Below are 18,502 nucleotides of genomic sequence, written 5' to 3'. Positions count from 1 at the left end.
ATAGTTTGAAGGTTTCAGTAACTATAAATGGCTGATGATATCAAGTGAGAAGCTGAACAGTTTTTTTAATACTAGTATAATCTAATCTCTTTAGGGGAAAAATTCTCCCTAGAGGAAGTTGTGGTTACATTTTATGTTTTAAAGTCATTGGTTTTGTTCATTTACCTGATAAGGGTAAGAATAAGAGTTTATGCTGCCAATTATTCTAGACAGTTCAAAATAGTCCTCTTCAGTGATATGTATTAAAAAATGATTGAAAAGTCAAATTACTTGTCAATGAGGAGGTTGTTGCTTTTTATTACTAATACTTATAACTTCATTTTGCTCATGTTTATTTCTCTCTACATCATATAAGTTGATTGGAGATAAGCTTAGGAATTTTGTTCAAATAGAGAGCAAGTATGATTCGAGGTGTGGTATAAAATAAGAGTGAGGGGTAATTTTAGCAAATGAGGTAGTAATAGCAAAGTAATTAGAACTAACATAGTAATCCAAACTGGCAGACTTTATTGCTACTGTTTATTTTTGTTTTTTACGGTTGTTTTTGGCTGTACTGGCTCTTCCTTGCTGTTCAGGCTTTTCTCTAGCTGTGGTGAGCAGGGGCTACTCTCCAGGTGCAGTGCGCAGGCGTCTCATTGCAGCGGCTTCTCTAGAGCACGAGAGCTTCAGTAGTTGGGGCTCCCATGCTCTCAAACACAGGCTCAGTAGTTGTGTCTCATATACTTGAAACTGCCATTTTTTTTCAGTAGGCTGTACTGGAAATGAGGTGGGAAAGCCCAGTTGAAACATGGATGTTTGAAATAAGTTGCTTAGAGCTGATGCTGTCCTGCCGTGCTATAGTTGTAAAATTACTGCTTTAGGAGCAGCATCTGACACGTGAGTCAGCGCTGAAGTAACAAACCTAGGCAAGCAGTCTCATGATCTAATTTTAGATGTCTCCAATAGGCAATATTTGCTGTTTCTTAGCTGTTTTGAGTATAACCTGTTTTATTCACTGTTGGCAAAAAGAATATTTGCATAATACAATACAGACACATTTTGAGAGTGATGTGGGTGTTCTTTTTTGCCTTCAAAATGATACGGTGTTTATTTGGGAACTCAGTGTTCTTTGTAATTATTTTTTCTAGCCTACCAAAAAGTCAGGTTGAAAGTAAATGCCTAATTGAATGAATGTATTGGTTTTTCTTTACTGATGCAAGATGTTTTTAAAGTAATGATACAGGTGTTGTTTTGAAATGTTGAAATATACATTGTGTGTGTCTATCAAATACAAAGATCCATTAATCCATATTAGGCCAACTATATTGAACAATATTTCTAGAGCATCTTTTTTTACATAGTCAAATTCTGCCGTTTAGACTTGAATTAGAACAAAGATACTCTGTTTCTCCTATTCTTAATCAAAACTAAAGCTAAAGATTGTTAATTATTTTTTGTGATTAAAATGGAATAGAGAATTACAATATTTATCAATATATATTTATAATTTTAGATAGAAAGCTTATTTACAAAAGATGGTTTTGATTTGGAATATAAAGTCTTTGTATATAAAGTTTATAAAAATAAAATGTTTTTGTATTTCTGTGGAAATGTAAAATGTTTAGAATCAACATCTGATTTGCTTACTATATTTAAATATATTAATTTAAATCCTGCTCCTTTTATAGGGATATATGGGGAAACCTTTGGGTAAGAAGGTTATTTTCAGACTTGATATCCTAAATGGATATAAATATTTAAGTACTGACAGTGTTCTTGGAGATGCATATGTGTGTGTGAGAGTTTGAGCACACACATATGTATATTCCCTGTCCCCCAAAGCTTAAATGGTTAGCTGTATTGACACGGTATACATTTATGATCAATCCGACAAGTTAACAACACAACAAATGACCCAACACGATTTGTAATTCTGAAAGGAAAATATAATCAAATGCTGTGGTTTCACAAGAGGGAAAGATCATTGATAGATGCAATAAAACTTCATAAATAATTAATCTAAGTCCTGAAGGAGAAGGTGAATTTGGAGAGCTGGAGACAAATGGGAATGCTTAAATTAGTTGACAGATACGGGATAGGCAAAGGCAGAGAGTAAGAATGAAGAAAGAGGGTGCTGTGTTTGGAGAGTAATCATTTTAACAGCCATCAAGGGTGTGTATGTGCCAAGCACTGTTCTTTTAACTCTAACAATAATGGATGCAGTTATTAACTCTGTTTTGCTAAAGAGGAAGCTGAGAGGGAAGAGATTAAATTGCCTAAGGATATATGACCCTTCAGGGGTGAAGCTGGGTATCAAACCCAGGCAGACTGACACCAGACACCTAACAGTTGTTCTAGACCTGTCCTGTCTTGTACTATGCGGTGGAGCACTCAGAACGTGCCTGGTCCCAGCTGAGATGTGCTCTGAATGTAAAATATGTGTTGGATCTTGAAGACTTAGACTCAGAGAACCAATGTGAAATATCTCATGAACAACTTAATAGTGATTACATATTGAAATGATGTTTTGGGGCTGTATCATATTAAATAAAGCATATTAAAGTTAACTTGTTTCTGCTTTTTTGAATATGGCTGCTAGTCAGTTTAACATGGCATGTGTGGCTTGTGTTACATTTTTATTGGACAGTGCTGCAAAAGACTGCCCTCCAGTAAGTGAAAAGGCTAATGAAGTGAAAGAATAGAAACAAGGATGAGGGCAGGCAAAGGAAAACAGGAGATTTTAGATCAGATTATTGGCATTGAAGTTTACCCTTAAAGCTAGTATTCCTCAGAGCGTCATCCATGGACAGCCTCCCTCACATTTTCAGGATGGGGTCAACCCTGAAACTTTAGTCATCCCTAATTCATTGTTTTAATCTTTTTGCAGAAATTTTAAGGTTCTCTAGAGAGGCCATGCTGCAGAAGAGACTGTAACTCCAGTTTTGTAAAGGCAATGGATGTGGATGTCATTTTCTTAATATTCTGATCAGTGTTGTTGAATTGAACCTAAGCCAGATAAAGGATACAGGAGGTTGATGACAGTGTCATTTAAAGGATTGCTTTCTGGAGATTAGGTGGTTACTACTTACTTATTTAATAAATGGGAAGAGAAATACATACAATTACCCCATAATTTATAGCCTAGCCTTTGACTGAAAAGCATGCCACTTGGCTCATTAGATGAACTGGGTGATTTGGTGATTTGTGCGGTTTTTGGATCCTGATCACCCTAAAGAAGTTTATGTCTTGAGTGTCCATCCTTGATAGTTCAGTCACTCAGTCGTGTCTGACTCTTTGCAACCCCATGAATCGCAGCTCGCCAGGCCTCCCTGTCCATCACCAACTCCCGGAGTTCACTCAAACTCATGTCCATCGAGTCGGTGATGCCATCCAGCCATCTCATCCTCTGTCGTCCCCTTCTCCTCCTGCCCCCAGTCCCTCCCAGCATCAGGGTCTTTCCCAATGAGTCAACTCTTCGCATGAGGTGGCCAAAATATTGGAGTTTCAGCTTTAGCCTCAGTCCTTCCAATGAACACCCGGGACTGATCTCCTTTAGGATGGACTGGTTGGATCTCCTTGCAGTGCAAGGGACTCTTCAAGAGTCTTCTCCAACACCATAGTTCAAAAGCATCAACTTTTCGGCACTCAGCTTTCTTTATAGTCCAACTCTCACATCCATACATGACCACTGGAAAAACCATAGCCTTGACTAGACAGACCTTTGTTGGCAAAGTAATGTCTCTGCTTTCTAATATGCTGTCTAGGTTGGTCATAACTTTCCTTCCAAAGAGTAAGCATCTTTTAATTTCATGGCTGCAATCATCATCTGCAGTGGTTTTGTAGCTCAAAAAAATAAAATCTGACACTGTTTCCACTGTTTCCCTATCTATTTCCCATGAGGTGATGGGACCAGATGCCGTGATCTTCGTTTTCTGAATGTTGAGCTTTAAGCCAGCTTTTTCACAGTCACTCAGTCATGTCCTACTCTGCATCCCCATGGATTGCAGCATGCCAGGCTTCCCTGTCTGGCACCAACTCCCAGAGCTTACTCAAACTCATATCCATAGAGTCGGTGATGCCATCCAACCATCTCATCCTCTGTCGTCCCCTTCTCCTCCCGCCTTTGATCTTTCCCAGCATCGGGATCTTTTCAAATGAGTTACATCGAACTTACATCTTTTCAAACGAGTTTCAACTGACTTAAGTCTTAACATATACAAGAGTTTAGGACTTTCAAATCACCCTGGCTTATAGAAGGTTTTGATCTATTCTGCCAGACCATCATCATTTGGTGTCTTATTTCTTCCTGTTATGTAGAAATTTATAGACCTTAAAGTTTTATAGTAAATGTTCCTTATTGACATTAAATGACCTAATTCTCAAATGTTAAAACACCATTGCTCTTGTTATTGCAACCTTGATCAATAATCAGTTAAAATACACTGATAATGACATGGATTGGAGAAGAGCGTCCCTCATAGAAAAGTTACCAGAAGGAAAGATCACCTGAATAAAATTTTGAATATGAATGGCATCTTTATTAGACAGTCAGCAGCTGTTTTTTCAATATAAGCTTTTTTTGAAGATTGTGCTTGACCTGCTTTTATATTTGAGGACATAAGAAATAACCTTGGTAAGGTGCTAAGATTCTGACACTTCAGTAGCTGTCAAATAGCAGCCTGCAAAACAGTATCAGTTGAATTCTAAGGTAAGTCAGGAGGCTACAAAGTTTACATCACTGACACTGAGTAACAATAGCCAGAAGCTAGTACCTTATTTACAGATGTTTCCGTCTTTGATTTTTTTTTTTCCTTTTCTGTTTCTCATTTTTAAGTTGACTAAAATTTGGAGTGCATTTTCTTACAGTGTTGTAAACAACACTGAGAATTCTAAACCAACCTTCAAAAATATCTGTAACCTCTCTTAAGTAACAGTTCTGTTTTTCACTTTCACCTTCCTTTAACCTCTTTGTACCATGACCCCTTTGGGAAATGTATTCATGTGATAGTGGGAGGTGCCTGATTAATTTTTCTTTCCCTCCAGTTAATACAAATTCCTCAGTCAGAGACATTGAGACATGGGTAAACCGTCATGAGCACTACTGTTTTGTAAAAAGAAGATATTTCTCAGAGTTTTTTTCTTCCTGGAATGTTTTGAATTGTGCTTTATGCAGTGGCTGATAATCAAAATTTCTGCTGTCTTCTGCTGATCGAATGAGTCATTTGTGAATGGAGCTGGGTACTTTTTACCAGTATGGAGGAGAAATAGCACATTTTACATAGTTTTCCTTTGAACAGCATTCAGCAGAGGTTCTGTGCACAGACTAAGCTCTTTGAAGGCTTATTTTGCTTTTCTATGTCCAGCACTTAGCACAGGGCCCAAAACAGAAGAGATGCTGTGTTGTGTTTGTTGAATGCATGAATGAATACATGATTAGCTGACCTTCATGAACTCATGAAGGTTATGAACTTTAAATTCTTCATCAACTTTAAATTCTGCACAGTTTCCCAGAGAGTGTGGTAATTTGATAAACATTTTTATAGCAGTTTTAGCATTGAATTGTGAACCTTAGAGCAATAAGCTTTACTACACATTTTGCTTTCTCGTACAAAAGACATTTATCAATCAGATAGCCTAGTTACAATCAGCCCAGAGGAATATTTCCATGTTAATGTAATGAAATCTTGCTTTTGGTCTTACTTGTAAGCCCCACTGTTTCCTAATCTTACCCTTATTCATAGGCCGAAGGAGTAAGTATGGGAGAATACTAGGCAGCATGGGCTCTGGAACTCAGGCAGAACTGAATTCAAACCCCGCCCCTCCATTTAACCCTCTGTGATCTTAGGCAAGTGATGTAAACTAGGCAATCTGCTTTTCTCTGTAAAAAGAGGAAGATAGGGGATCCTTGTCATGCTTATATGAATTAATGTCTATAAAGCATTTAAGCATATAGAAATGCTAAATACATGTTAGTTGTTGTTACGTGATAACCTCTATCTGAATGGCTTTTTTTTTGCCTTTGAAAAGTTTCTAGCCACTTAAAAAACAAAAAACTGTGGACCATTTTTTAAGTCTTTATTGAATTGGTTGCAATATTTGGCCCCAAGTCATGTTGTCATCTTAGCTCCCTGTACAGGACTCAAACCCGAAGTCCTGCATTAGAAAGCAAAGTCCAAACCACCAATCCAGTGGAGGAACCACCAGTCCCTCTAGCCACTTTTTGTATGATTTCGTTTAAGATGACGCCTCCCTGTAGCTTTTCGTCTCTTTTACGGCCTCATGTGAGTTCCCCTAGTGGTCAGTTAACAGCCATCGCCACGCCGGTTACTTGTTTGTCTCTCTCCTACACTAGATCACAGATTCTTTAAAAAGAAAAGAAGTTCATATGTTTGTATTTTTGTCTGTTTCAGCTACAGGATTTGGCACAGGGTATTTAACAGAACATTTGTTAAATTGTTCAATTGATGTGTGTACGGAAATCTTCTATTAGTTGTACAGTGTTAATCAAATGATTAGTACTATTTTAGGACTTAATATATGCCTAGCAGTGTGCTTGGCACATCGTAAAGTAGCTATTTGGTGTTTAAGTACCAAAGATGGGGATATTGCCACAGAGCTAATTGAGCAATGATTCCAAGTACCAGACTATAACATTTTTTTTATCATCTAATATACAGTTGATTTTAGCAGCTTTTGAAATGTTGTAGATAAGTTGAAGTTCTTTTTGCTTCCTTCCTCCTGTCAGTAGATAACATGTTCAGTCCCATCTTTTAGGTTGCTTCTTCCCCCAGAATTTTGAGGCTGATTGGTTTAAATACAATATTTTATTTATATTTTGTAGTATTTTAATAGCTAAATCCTGATGACTGGCATTGAGAACTTATTATGTATCAGGCACTGGGGACTTAGCATGCTGACAGCAATCCCACTAACTGTAGGTATTGTCATTTTCCATGATATTATGGTAAGAGAGCTAGAGCTTATGAATACGGGGTAACTGTTCTGGGTCACAGAGCTGATAAGGGCTGGATCCAGGATGAACCTAGGTAATCTGATTCTGGGGCTAGACTTATAATTAGACAATTATCTGCTCTTTTCACACTTAAGGAAACTTTTATTTGCTTTTTAATTTGATTTGAAGTAATACATATAGAGTATCTGATGTTTGGTTCAGAATATTAATAGTTCCTTTAAAAATGATAGTTTTATTCATTCTCTTCTGATATGATATAGGATGAATTCAAAGATAATTATGTAAAAATGAACTTACTAATTTGGGATTTTTATTTTTTATTTAATTTTTTAAAAAAGTTTGATTGTGTTGGGTCTTTGTTGCGGCACGTGGGCTTTCTCTACTTGCTATGCGTGGGCTTAGTCACCCTGCAGCATGTGGGATCCTAGTTCCTCAGCCAGGGATCAAACCCTCGTCTCCCACACTGGAAGACAGATTCTTAACCAGTGACTATCAGGGAAGCCCCCAATTTGGGATTTTTAATTCCCCGTTGCAGTGGTGGTTGGACATCTTATTTTAATCCAAGACAATGTTCTCATGTATAAGAAATCCCAGAGTGTCAGGAAAAGGTGGAAAATAGTAGACCAATCTGGTTTCAAAATTGTTTTCTTAATCTTTGATACCTTATCTTATTAAAACACTTTTAAAGATATCTGTGTGAAATTTTAGGTGTGTTTGGCCACTGTGTACCTTTAACTTCTCTAATATATTAGGTAACAAATATTTGCCATTTTAAGATTTTTTTTAAAAAAAGTCACCTTTGCAGTTTGATTTACATGTGCGTAGAGTTGATGTCCAGTATCTTAAAATCCAACTAACTTGTACACTTTTACATAGATGTGGAAATTCGGGTCAAATGTTTCCTGAATATTATTATGTATAGCAAAATCCTGACCTAGTATAGTTTACTGTTGTTTTCTTCCTTAATATGAGGTTGGTTCTATTATGTTTAGAGGAAATGTTTTTAAAATAATTTAAGCTCTATATTTTATGTAATAAGCGCTTTTCATCTTATTCAAAACAGGTAAATCAAACTGGGAAGATGATGGTTGGGGCGCATGGGAAGAATCAGAACCCCAAGAACCTGTAAGTCTGCAAAAATATGCATGCTTTTTGATAGTGGCAGTTTCCTTTTGTAATGATGGTGACATATTTCAGTGTTAGGTCATCATTTAAAAATCGTTATCAAGAGCATGTTTTGCTTACTCAGTAGTACTTGAATAGATGCCTGTTCTTAAGGATTTAATGACTTTTTATAGCTCAGTCAGTGAGCTCAGTGGAGAATAATTGTTTTAGGATTCTTTCTCCTTCATAGGTTATTCTTTCAGACTCTTGCAGTTATTCATTCAGTGTAGATTTGTTAAATGCCCACCATATTCTGGGTGCTGGGAGTATAGCATTGAGCAAGTAAACAGAGTTCCTATATGTGTAGTATATTTTCACCTATAGATAATAGAAAATCTAACCTACATGGGCTTAAATAATAGAGATACTCATTAGCTCACATAAAAGGAAGTCAGAGATATTGTTTATTCCCAGATGGGTTGACGAGAACTATGTCATCAAAGACTCAAGTTCTGTTCCGCATACACCACGTTGACTTCCTCCTAAAGCTTGTTCTTCTCACAGGTGTGGTGCGGCAGCTTGTTTTTTCATTCCTGACCGGAGGGAGAAAAAGGCTGGGGCTTTTCATAGCTTTCTTCCTTGCCTTTTATCTCCTTGGCTTGAATTGGGCCAAATACTTATTTCTGAACTAGCCACTAGCAAGGTATGTGAGATTTTTATCAGTCAAGTCATATCACTTCCTGAAGTTAGAGGGTAGAGGGTCAGCTTTTCCTGAGGCCCATGGCTGCTGCACAGGGGAGGAGTTGATACCTGAACAAAATCAGGGTTTTTTTTTTTTAAGAAAGAGAAATGAACCTATATACTGGATTGATCTTATCATCCCTGTGCCCAGCTAGGGAGAGAGGGGAAAAAATTTTTTTTAAAGATACATGAAAAATATCAAATGGTGGTAGTAGATAATGCAAATGGTGATGTAACAACTGTAGATTGGTTGGCCTGGAAAGGTGTTCAGGAGGATGTGACATTTAAGCTAAGCTTTGAAAGATAACAGGGAATCAGCGAGGTATAGGTCTGGCGAAGAGCATCGCAGGCCAGGGCAACAACTCATGCAAAGGCCCTGCGGCAGGATGGGCTTGGTGTTAGAAGGAAGGTAGAGAAGGCCAATGGGGCTTGGCAGGACTGAGGTTGCAACAAGAGGGCATTAGAGAAGCATACCAGCCTGATTAAAGACTTCATGAATTTGAAGTTTATTCTAAATGCAGTAGGAAACCACACTGATCTGATTCCTTATTGTTCATCTTGCCTACTGTTTAGAATAGATCAAAGTAGGGAGCAATAGTGGAAGCAAGAGAGACCAATTTGGAGGCTGTTAGAGGAGTTTAGTTGAGAAGTGCTGGTGACTTGCATTAAGATAGTGAAAATGAGAAATTGGTAGATTGAGGATGAGTTTGAGAGATAATGCTAAGATGTTCCTATGAATTGGCTGTGAGGTATGAGGGGGGACGGAAGAGCCTAGAATTAACTTCTGTGATCTGGGCATGCTGTGTAGTAGACAAAATGTAACAAGATGCTGCTGCTCCCTAAAGCTGAGTAATAGGTGCCACTCTCTTTATTTTTGTCCATCTTTGAAGCTATCCATAATAAAAAGTCTGAAAAACCTTCCAGATGTCTGGCCTGAGCTACTGGATGCACGGTGTATCACTTGCTGCCTCGGGGAGGACAAAAAGAGTAGCTGTGGCGGAGAAGTGAGCGCGCGTCGTGTTGTGAGCAGCAGAGCATGTTAATGTCATACAGGGTTGTAGCAAAGCTCCAAGGGGAGATGCAGAACAGCGGACCATTTCAGAGGACCTCAAGGAGGGTTGGGATGTGCTGCATAGGATGCAGTGCAGCTCAAGAAACTTCGTTATCCCATCACCTCAGCAAACACTGCCTTGTCCCTCTCTGCTCTAGTCCTGTGTCAACAGGGAGACTCGGTTATACTGTCTCTACATTGGCTAATAAGACTGACTGCCTTCTGCTTACTCATAACTTAGACTCTAGATTGTCTTCAATTCTTTCTCCTTTGCATTTCACCCTCAGAGCTCATATGAGGATTTTACTGAGTCTGTTCATCAGCATCCAGTGTAGGATATTTGGGAGGAGTTGCGGGGTAGGATGCTTAGATTTATACGAGGTCGGGGACTACCCTGGTGGTCCAGTGGTTAGGACTTCCTGCTTCCGCTGCAGAGGGTATGGGTTCTATCCCTGATCCAGAAACTAAGATCACATATGCCACATGGGGTGGCCAACACTGATTTCTGGTTTTTGAAGCTCCCCTTGGCTGCTCTGAGGGATAGGTTGCCTCCCATGCTCATAAAGGTCATGGGTTGTTTATTGTTCAGTACTTCATTTTGATGTTGCACTGTTCCAGCTGATCCTGGTGACATGAACAATGACAGTCTAGTTAGATTGTGTAAGTGTTACCAACCTCCTTTCAATCTGACTTGTAAAGTGTATTGTCTTCTCTTTATTGGGAAGGCAATCCTAAATCTAGGGATGACATATCTTAACTGTTTCAGTTAAAAGCCAAAATATGCTTCTATTGCTTCTGAAAACGCATGAAATTACTCACATGTGGAGCATGACTTGATTCAGATAAAAGTTGAGTATTCACAGGTGACCCTTGGGAATGAGTGTAGCTTGTTGTTCTTTTTGTCTTGATGAATTTGCTCACATTGTGGACTTGAAATGCGGCAAGTAAGGCAGTATCGTTAGGTCTTGTTGACAACAGTTTGGGGGTACCAGTCATTCCTAACTGTTTGAACATTGTCTCATATATATGGTGAGTGTCATTGTCTCATATATATGGTGAGGGAGAAGGTATTTGGATGACAACAAAAGTGGGCTAGAACACTGAGGCAGTTGCTCAGATGTTCAGGTCATCCTGTAATGTTTAAGAGAGCTTCTTTGAATTTGGATCCAGTCTTCAAAACACGACAACATGGCACTGTGGCCAGGGAAAAGGATGTGACCTCGCCTGACATAGCAGCATCATCCAGAACTTTCTCTGTGAAGCATCATTATGAAGTTCTGCTGAGAAAAGTTTTATAGCCAGGACTGTTAGTAATTTTACTCAGCTGAGGCAAGAGACTTCTGTTACTTCTGCTACCATCTACGGTGATGAACAACTCCAAAGGCACAGCCAGCTCCAGGGGCCTAGCGAGAATCAGAATGAATTTTGGCAAAAGTGTGAGATGCAGACGTGCACGCTGTAGTCAAGGTAGTAGGTGTAGCCACCTAGTTGGAGTGGAGAGGGAACTTCCTACCCTCTCTTGTCATTTACAAACAGCAAACCAAAAGCTGCCTTCCATGAGTCCCCTGACAGTTCTTGTCCACATTAAAGATGAGTGAAGTGAAAGTTACTCAGTCATGGTCTGACTCTTTGTGACCCCATGGACTATATACAGTCTATGAAATTCTCCAGGCCAGAATACTGGAGTGGGTAGCCTTTCCCTTCTCCAGGAGATCTTCCCAACCCAGGGATCGAACCCAGGTCTCCCATGGTACAGGCAGATTCTTTACCAGATGAGCCACAAGGGAAGCCCAAGAATGCTGGAGTGGGTAGCCTATCCCTTCTCCAGGAGAACTTCTCAACCCAGGAATCGATCCAGGGTCTCCTGCATTGCAGGTGGCTATTTTACCAACTGAGCTATCAGGGAAGCCTTATAAAGATTAGAGAGACCACTTCTTCCAATCCTTAAAGATGAGAGACCAGGATTGGAAGAAGTGGAACATCTTTAAGTCAGGATGCTATCGCTATCAAAACAATGAGGCTTCTCCACCAATTGTCCTTGGCGGTTACTGTGACCAGCAGAGGAAAGTAGGTTTTCATTCTTGTTTAATCTGACATTAAGAGATGAGTCATGTTCTGGTCTTTAGGAGGCTGCAGTTGGTGTGTCAGTGAACCACAGAGAAAGGTACCTAAGAGTAGAGTGTGGCAGCCTCTGCCACCGAATGCCGACCTGAAGGCCAGCTCACTGCTACTGAGTCCAGCAAAAGAGTTATGAAAGGTTCAGAGTGTTTTTTTATCTCTAGGAGACTGTCAGCTCTTTGATAGTAGTTTCTTATTTTTATGGCAGAAGGGAATAAAAAGCTTTTATAATCAGAGAGGTTTAGTACCAGGCGTCTGGATAAGGCTTTGCTAAGAAAGGAGAAAGCCTCTTTAATTTCGCTTCTGGGGTGTCAAGTAGAATGAGGACTCAGTGAAGAAAGCATACTCTAGTATCTATTATCAGCAATAGCCAGCCGGGTCCAAGAAGGCATTCATCTGTATGGCAGGCTTCGGAACTTTAAGCATTCCTTCCATTATAGAAAAGGACAAATGTCCTTCTCCTGTAGCTATTTCATGCCTGTGTTAGTCTGTCAGCTGCCATAACAGAACACCACAGACAAGGTGGCTTAAACAACAGAAATTAATTTTCTCACAGCCCTAGAGGCTAGAATCCCAAGGGCAGGGTGCCATCCTGGTTGGTTGCTGATGAGACTCTTCTTCCTGGCTTTCAGGCGGCTGCATCCTTACCTGGCCTTTCCTCTGTGTGTGAAGACAGAGAGTGGGTTCTGGTGTCTCTTCCTCTCATAACGATACCAATCTTAACAGGTTGGGGCTGTACCCTTAAGACCTTGTTTCACCCTAATTGCCTCCTTAAAGGCCCATCTTCAGATATAGTCACGTTGGGGGGTTAGAGCTTGTGAATTTGGGGGTGGAATACAAATCAGTCCTAACAATGCCCCAAATAACAGATCCATATCAGGTGTAACGTTTATATCTAGAAGTGCAATGAATAAAGTTAAGAAATTCCTCCTCGCCCATGAGTAAATGCACTAAAGAATTGAAAGACAAACAGAATAGGTTTTCAGGATGGAAGAAAAGGCAAAACAAAGGTCTTTCCCCGTATTGAATTCTAAGCTGGCATTGTGACAGATAGTACCTGACTGGGGGAAACGGGGAAAGAAGATAGTTGTACTGTAACACCTGTCGCTTAGTGATCTATGACAGATAGTAAATTGTATTTTTTACAGTGTTATAATGGGCTTCCCTGATGGCTCAGATGGTAAAGAATCCACCTGCAATGTGGGAGACTTGGGTTCGATCCCTGGGTTGGGAAGATCCCCTGGAGGATGGCCACCCACTCCAGTATTCTTGCCTGGAGAATCCCCATGGACAGAGGAGCCTGGTGGGTTACAGTCCGTGGGGTTGCACAGTTGAACACGACTGAGCAACTATGCACAGCACAGCACAAGGGCTTTTAGTTGGGGTATAATTTTTCACTTTGGGAAGGAGATGATACTTTGCTCAGCCTCACACTGTAATGGGAATTGAGATTCCCAGGTGGGGCTAGTGGTAAAGAACCCGCCTCCCAGTGCAGGAGACACAAGAGACAGGAGTTCGACCCCTGGGTCAGGAAGATCCCTGGAGAAGGAAATGGCAACCCACTTCAGTATTCTTGCCTGGAAAATCCTATGGATAGAGAAGCCTGGCGAGCTACAGTCCATGGGGTCACACAGAGTCAGATAGGACTGAAGCTACACAGCATGCATGCAAGGGCTTTTAGCTGGGGTATACTTTTTTGCTTTGGGAGGAAGGTGCTATTTTGCTCAGCCGCATGCTACAATGGGAGTCGAGGCAGTGGGGAGAAACTTGCCAGGTTAATTTAATTTTAACTAGCAAGGCAGATTGAATGAGCTTTCTTTCATTAAAACCAAAAGGTTGGAAGTACAGAATCAAGGATTAGCTTGACAGCAGTTTCTGGAACAGGAACACAAAAGCTCTTGGGTTAAGGTCCTCAGTTAAGGTAGGCAGCATGGGAAATTTCCATTGAAAAAGACACTAGGAATTTGTTCCATCTGTTTTACAGAAGGTGATAGAATGCCATTTACAGAGGCACTCCTAATTTTGCAGATTAATGGGAATATAAGCATGCTGGCCAGGTAGAGGCCCCAGAGAAATGTTCATTTACATACAGGCTGAGAGATAGGAGACAGCACAACCTGATTAGAGATCCTTAGAGCATTAGTGAAAGTGTTAGTTGCTCAGTCCTGTCCAACTCTGTGTGACCCCATGGACAACAGCCCGACAGGCTCCTCTGTCCATGGGATTCTCCAGGCAAGAATACTGGAGTGGGTTGTCATTCCCTTCTCCAGGGAATTGTCCCAACACAGACCTCCCACATTGGAGGCAGATTCTTTACCGTCTCAGGCAATAATCTGGGGTAGTGCTGGAAAATATCTCACCTTATTTTGGTGTCAGTGGACTGGTACCATCTGCCACAGAAGAGATGTAAGCACGGGCTTGGCCAGAGGCAGGAGAGTACCCATGGATGCTGTGGGTACGCCCCAGACTCTCTTGTGAGGGGTGTGGTCGCAGAGGGTCTGTTTCTTAAGGTGGGCCTCATCAGGACTTTGGACTATTAGAAACACTTTTGTTTCCCAATGACCTTCCTCTCCACATTAACACAAAGCTGGGTTTAGCCCAGTGCTTCTCAACCAGGGATGATTTCACCACTGAGGGAACATTTGGCAACGTCTTGAGGCACTTTTGCTTGTCATAGCTTGCGGGTGCTAACTGGAGGGATGCTGTGAGGTATCTTACAGTGCACAGGGCATCCTCCAAAACAGGATTGTCCACCCAAAATGTTAGTCATGTTGGAGTTCAGAAATCAAAATCGTGGAAAGCCCATGGTTTTTTGTGTCAATCTCTCAGCCTTTCTTCCTGCCTTTACCACCTTTTGTTCTCTAAACTTTCTTGGCCTCGTTTGGGGGCCTCCAAGCTTTTGGTCTTGTAAATCAGCTATACCTCAATTTAAAAAATACAGTTATTCAATTTTTTTTTTAAGGAGGGGGGAAAAACCCCTTTTTATCTTTATGGCCATGAGTTTGGTTTTAGTAGATTCCGGTGGAGTGGTCTGCTAGTGTGAAAAGTGCAGCTAAAGAACTGTTCACCAGCAAACAGTGTAAGCTTGTTTTTGGGTCTTTGGCCACAGACCAAGTGGCAATATTAATGCCTAAATATTTAAGAGCAACCTGTTTTTAGTCTCTGTATTTAGTCTCCATATTTTAGTCACCACTTTTTCTTGCTCTCGACAGTTGTTCATTTTAGTTCAAGTCTGGACTTCTCAGGCATTCCTGCAGGGTAGATTCTGGGAGTTGGTTTTGCATAGTGATGGGTCTCTGGTCTTCTGGCAGGGAGAGAGGGACAGCGACTGAGTGTGAGGCGTAGGGGCGGGGATCTGTCTAAGCACTCTCAACCAAGCCTTCTGACTTTAGCCACTCTTTGCTGTCACTTCCACAGAGAGCTGGCACCAATTCCTAAGCCTGTTGGCAATTTTGCAGTGCAACTGGAGTTGCTTCTCAGCTTTCCCCAGCATCACTTTAGTGGGAGTTAGTTTTCTAAGGACTATAAAATCAGTTACCCCCTGTCCATCTGCTTTCTAGTTCTCAAATTTTAGTGGTTTTTCTCCTCTTTTCTTTTTGCCCATACTTGAAGCAAAATCTTTTCCTACTGGTTTTAGAGGGGTTGAGAGTGCTGGGGAAAGTGAGAGTAAAATTGATATGTTTAATTCTCTTTATGTCAAGGTCCGTGTAGACTTCATTTTTACATGCTGTTCTAAGTCTTGCCTTTTCCATTTAGTGTAATATGGAGGTTTTTCTGTATCTCCATATATAAATCATGTAGTTCTTTTAAAGTAGTACTATTTCATTGTATAGATGTATTATGATTGATTTAGGCACACCCCTGTTGAGGGACATTTTGTTTTTGTTCTCTTTTCTGTCACAGGCAGTGCTGTAATCATTTTTACATCTGTGCATCTTTGGTTACACATGTGTGCAGTATAATGAATGAAAGTCAGACTGCCGGAATTTCTGGCCTATCTCTGCCACTCAGTGACTGGACAACCTTGGACAAGTTCTATAACTTCTCTCAGTCCAGTTACCTCATTCCTAAAGTGGGACTAATAGGATTATCAGTCATAGGATTAAAATTACAGGATTATTAGGAGGATGAAATGAGATGTGGTTAGAATAGTACCTGGAACATACATAGTATGTGCTCAGTAAATGTTGACCATTCTTATTTTTCCTTTAGAATAAATTCCTAAAAGGTATACATGTTGTTGTTGTTTTAGTTATTACTAGGTCATGTCTGACTCTTGCGATCCCATGGTCTGTAGCTCGCCAGTTTCCATCCATGGGATTTCCCAGGTAAGAATACTGGAGTGGGTTGCCATTTCCTTCTCTAGTTGACCTTCCTGACCCAGAAATGGAACCCATGTCTCCTGCATTGGCAGGCGGATTCTTTACCACTGAGCCACCAGGGAAGCCCGAAAAGGTATACATGTATATTTCAGATTTTAATAGAAATTGCCAAATGGTGCTTCCAAAAACCTGCCTCAGTGTATATTCCAAACATAGTGAGACTGTCTTCCTTCACTCTCTGTGTCACAGAAATGAAAACATCTCTGAGCTAATTGCTATTTATTTTGTGAAAAATGAAATATTTCTCTGTACTTATTTTTAGCAATCCTGGGAAACTCAAGACTATGAGAGATGGATATGTTTTCTTATGGTGGTACTTTTTGAAATCATTGGCCCCTAGTAGATTATCAAACTATATACTTTGCAAAATAAGAATGATATGAAATGCCATTTCAGTGCTTTAATTTGTATTTTTAAATTTATGAGTGAAGTTGGTCATCTTTGCATGCTTTTCACTCAGATATTTTTGGGGGAATGTGTACTGTTGTGTGTGTGTGTGTGTGTGTGTGTGTGTGTGTGTGTGTGTGAACGCTAATAGCAATTTAAGGTCCATAGCATAGTTTAGTTGTCAGATCTGTTCTTACTTAACGTTGGATGCTGATTGTTTCTTATTTATTGAATCTTATTTGTCCAACTAGATTGTGAAATTTTTGAGCAATAATTGTTTAGTACTTTCTTATATCCCATGGTGCCTAGGAAGCACATAGATTTTAGTATTAAGTATAGTCTCAAAAATAAAGAAGTTTGACTTTTATGTTTGGTGTTTTGTTGTAATTTTTTGTGAATAATGAATTTTTGTAAAAATGAAGTTTACAAAAAAAATAAAATAAAATAAAAATGAAGTTTACAGAAAATTCAGGTAGGAAAAAATATAGCGAATAAGATAATCAACTTTCTGACATCTAAGAATAGTCATCATTACTAATTTTAAGAAGTTATAATTGTAGGTATATTTGACTGAGTGGTTGGATGAATGGACACACACATAATTCTCTAAAAATGGGATCATATTATATATACAATTTAAAATAATAGCAGAATTAATCCTACTGGAATTGACAGTTGAAATAAAACTGAAAGAGTTACTGAATTATCGTTAAGTTACTCTAAGGTTAGAAAGAAAAATTATTTTAAAAACTGAGAGATTGAAGTCAGAGATTTTTGTTACTAATTGTCTGTAATTTTTTTTCCTTTGAGTTATCCATAATGAAATTTGTAACCAACTTTATAGCTCTTGCTTTGCCTCATTTAAATTTTGACAAGACCTTAATTTTGGATGTTTGATTTGAGAATTTTAGTCTGCAATCTGGAAAATGGCCAAGACCAATACTTTTCATGCTGTGTTAGAGAAAGCTCTCAGGTCCTACAGAGACACTTCCTCATTTCTGCTTTTTATCTATTTCATATATTAAAATACTGTGTAAAATTTTGTTTGGGAATAAGAAAGTCCTGCAACCTAAAAAAAAGTTTGAGAAGCATTGGGTAGTACATATGCTAATAGGAAACTAAAAAAAAACAAAAAGACAGCTTACGTAGCATTGTTATTTATTTCTTTGTGTTTCAGAAGTGCTGAGGACTTACATCTCTTGGTTTAGAAAGTGTAGATGACTAGTTTATTCCCATGAATTAGGAAGTGAAATACTGAGAATGTACGCTGGATGTGCTGACAGTCCCTTATTTGTACTGGATTCTGTTGGCACCCCTGTTACATGTATGTGTCTGCGACAGCACACGACGGTGACAGTGAAAACTGCAAATGATGGACTTGTTAGCTAAAGTTGAAAGCTTTGAAAAATTACTCTGGGCTACTGCAGTGACTCTCTAGTCATCACAATGGTTGATACACCAGAAGACATTTGCCACTCTTCACAGAGTGATATTTACCAGCCCCTGTGGTGGCCAGCTATAATTGAAAGGTTGGTTAAATTACTGCATTTTCCATCTCCTGTCTTGTGAAAGACTAATCATTTGATGAATTTGTGGGATTAACATCAAAAGAAATAAAATTTTAAAATATGTATTTGTTACAGTCCTAGTGTTTAGAATGGATTCCTTTTCATAATCTGCATTGATGGCTTCCATATTTGTGCAGATTAAGAAAAAATTTTACTTATCTCAAGGCAAAGAAAAAACTTTGAAGTTTAGGATATGCAT

At 39.5% G+C, this 18,502-nt stretch overlaps 1 protein-coding gene across 2 annotated transcripts in view; it reads left to right on the top strand.

The window, feature by feature from the left end:
- Window positions 1-18,502, top strand: part of RAB3GAP2 (RAB3 GTPase activating non-catalytic protein subunit 2) — a 103,813-nt gene that overhangs the window by 13,187 nt on the left and 72,124 nt on the right. For both annotated transcript variants that reach the window (XM_065938357.1, XM_065938356.1), the window contains exon 2: window positions 8,016-8,077. In XM_065938357.1, coding sequence (XP_065794429.1) covers window positions 8,016-8,077 — 62 coding nt within the window. The remainder of the gene's footprint in view (window positions 1-8,015; window positions 8,078-18,502) is intronic.

This window comes from Muntiacus reevesi, chromosome 5, assembly GCF_963930625.1.
Source record: "Muntiacus reevesi chromosome 5, mMunRee1.1, whole genome shotgun sequence".
NCBI lineage: Eukaryota > Metazoa > Chordata > Mammalia > Artiodactyla > Cervidae > Muntiacus > Muntiacus reevesi.
The sequence above is the reverse complement of the archived record's forward strand: the minus strand, read 5'-3'. Positions and strand labels throughout refer to the sequence as shown.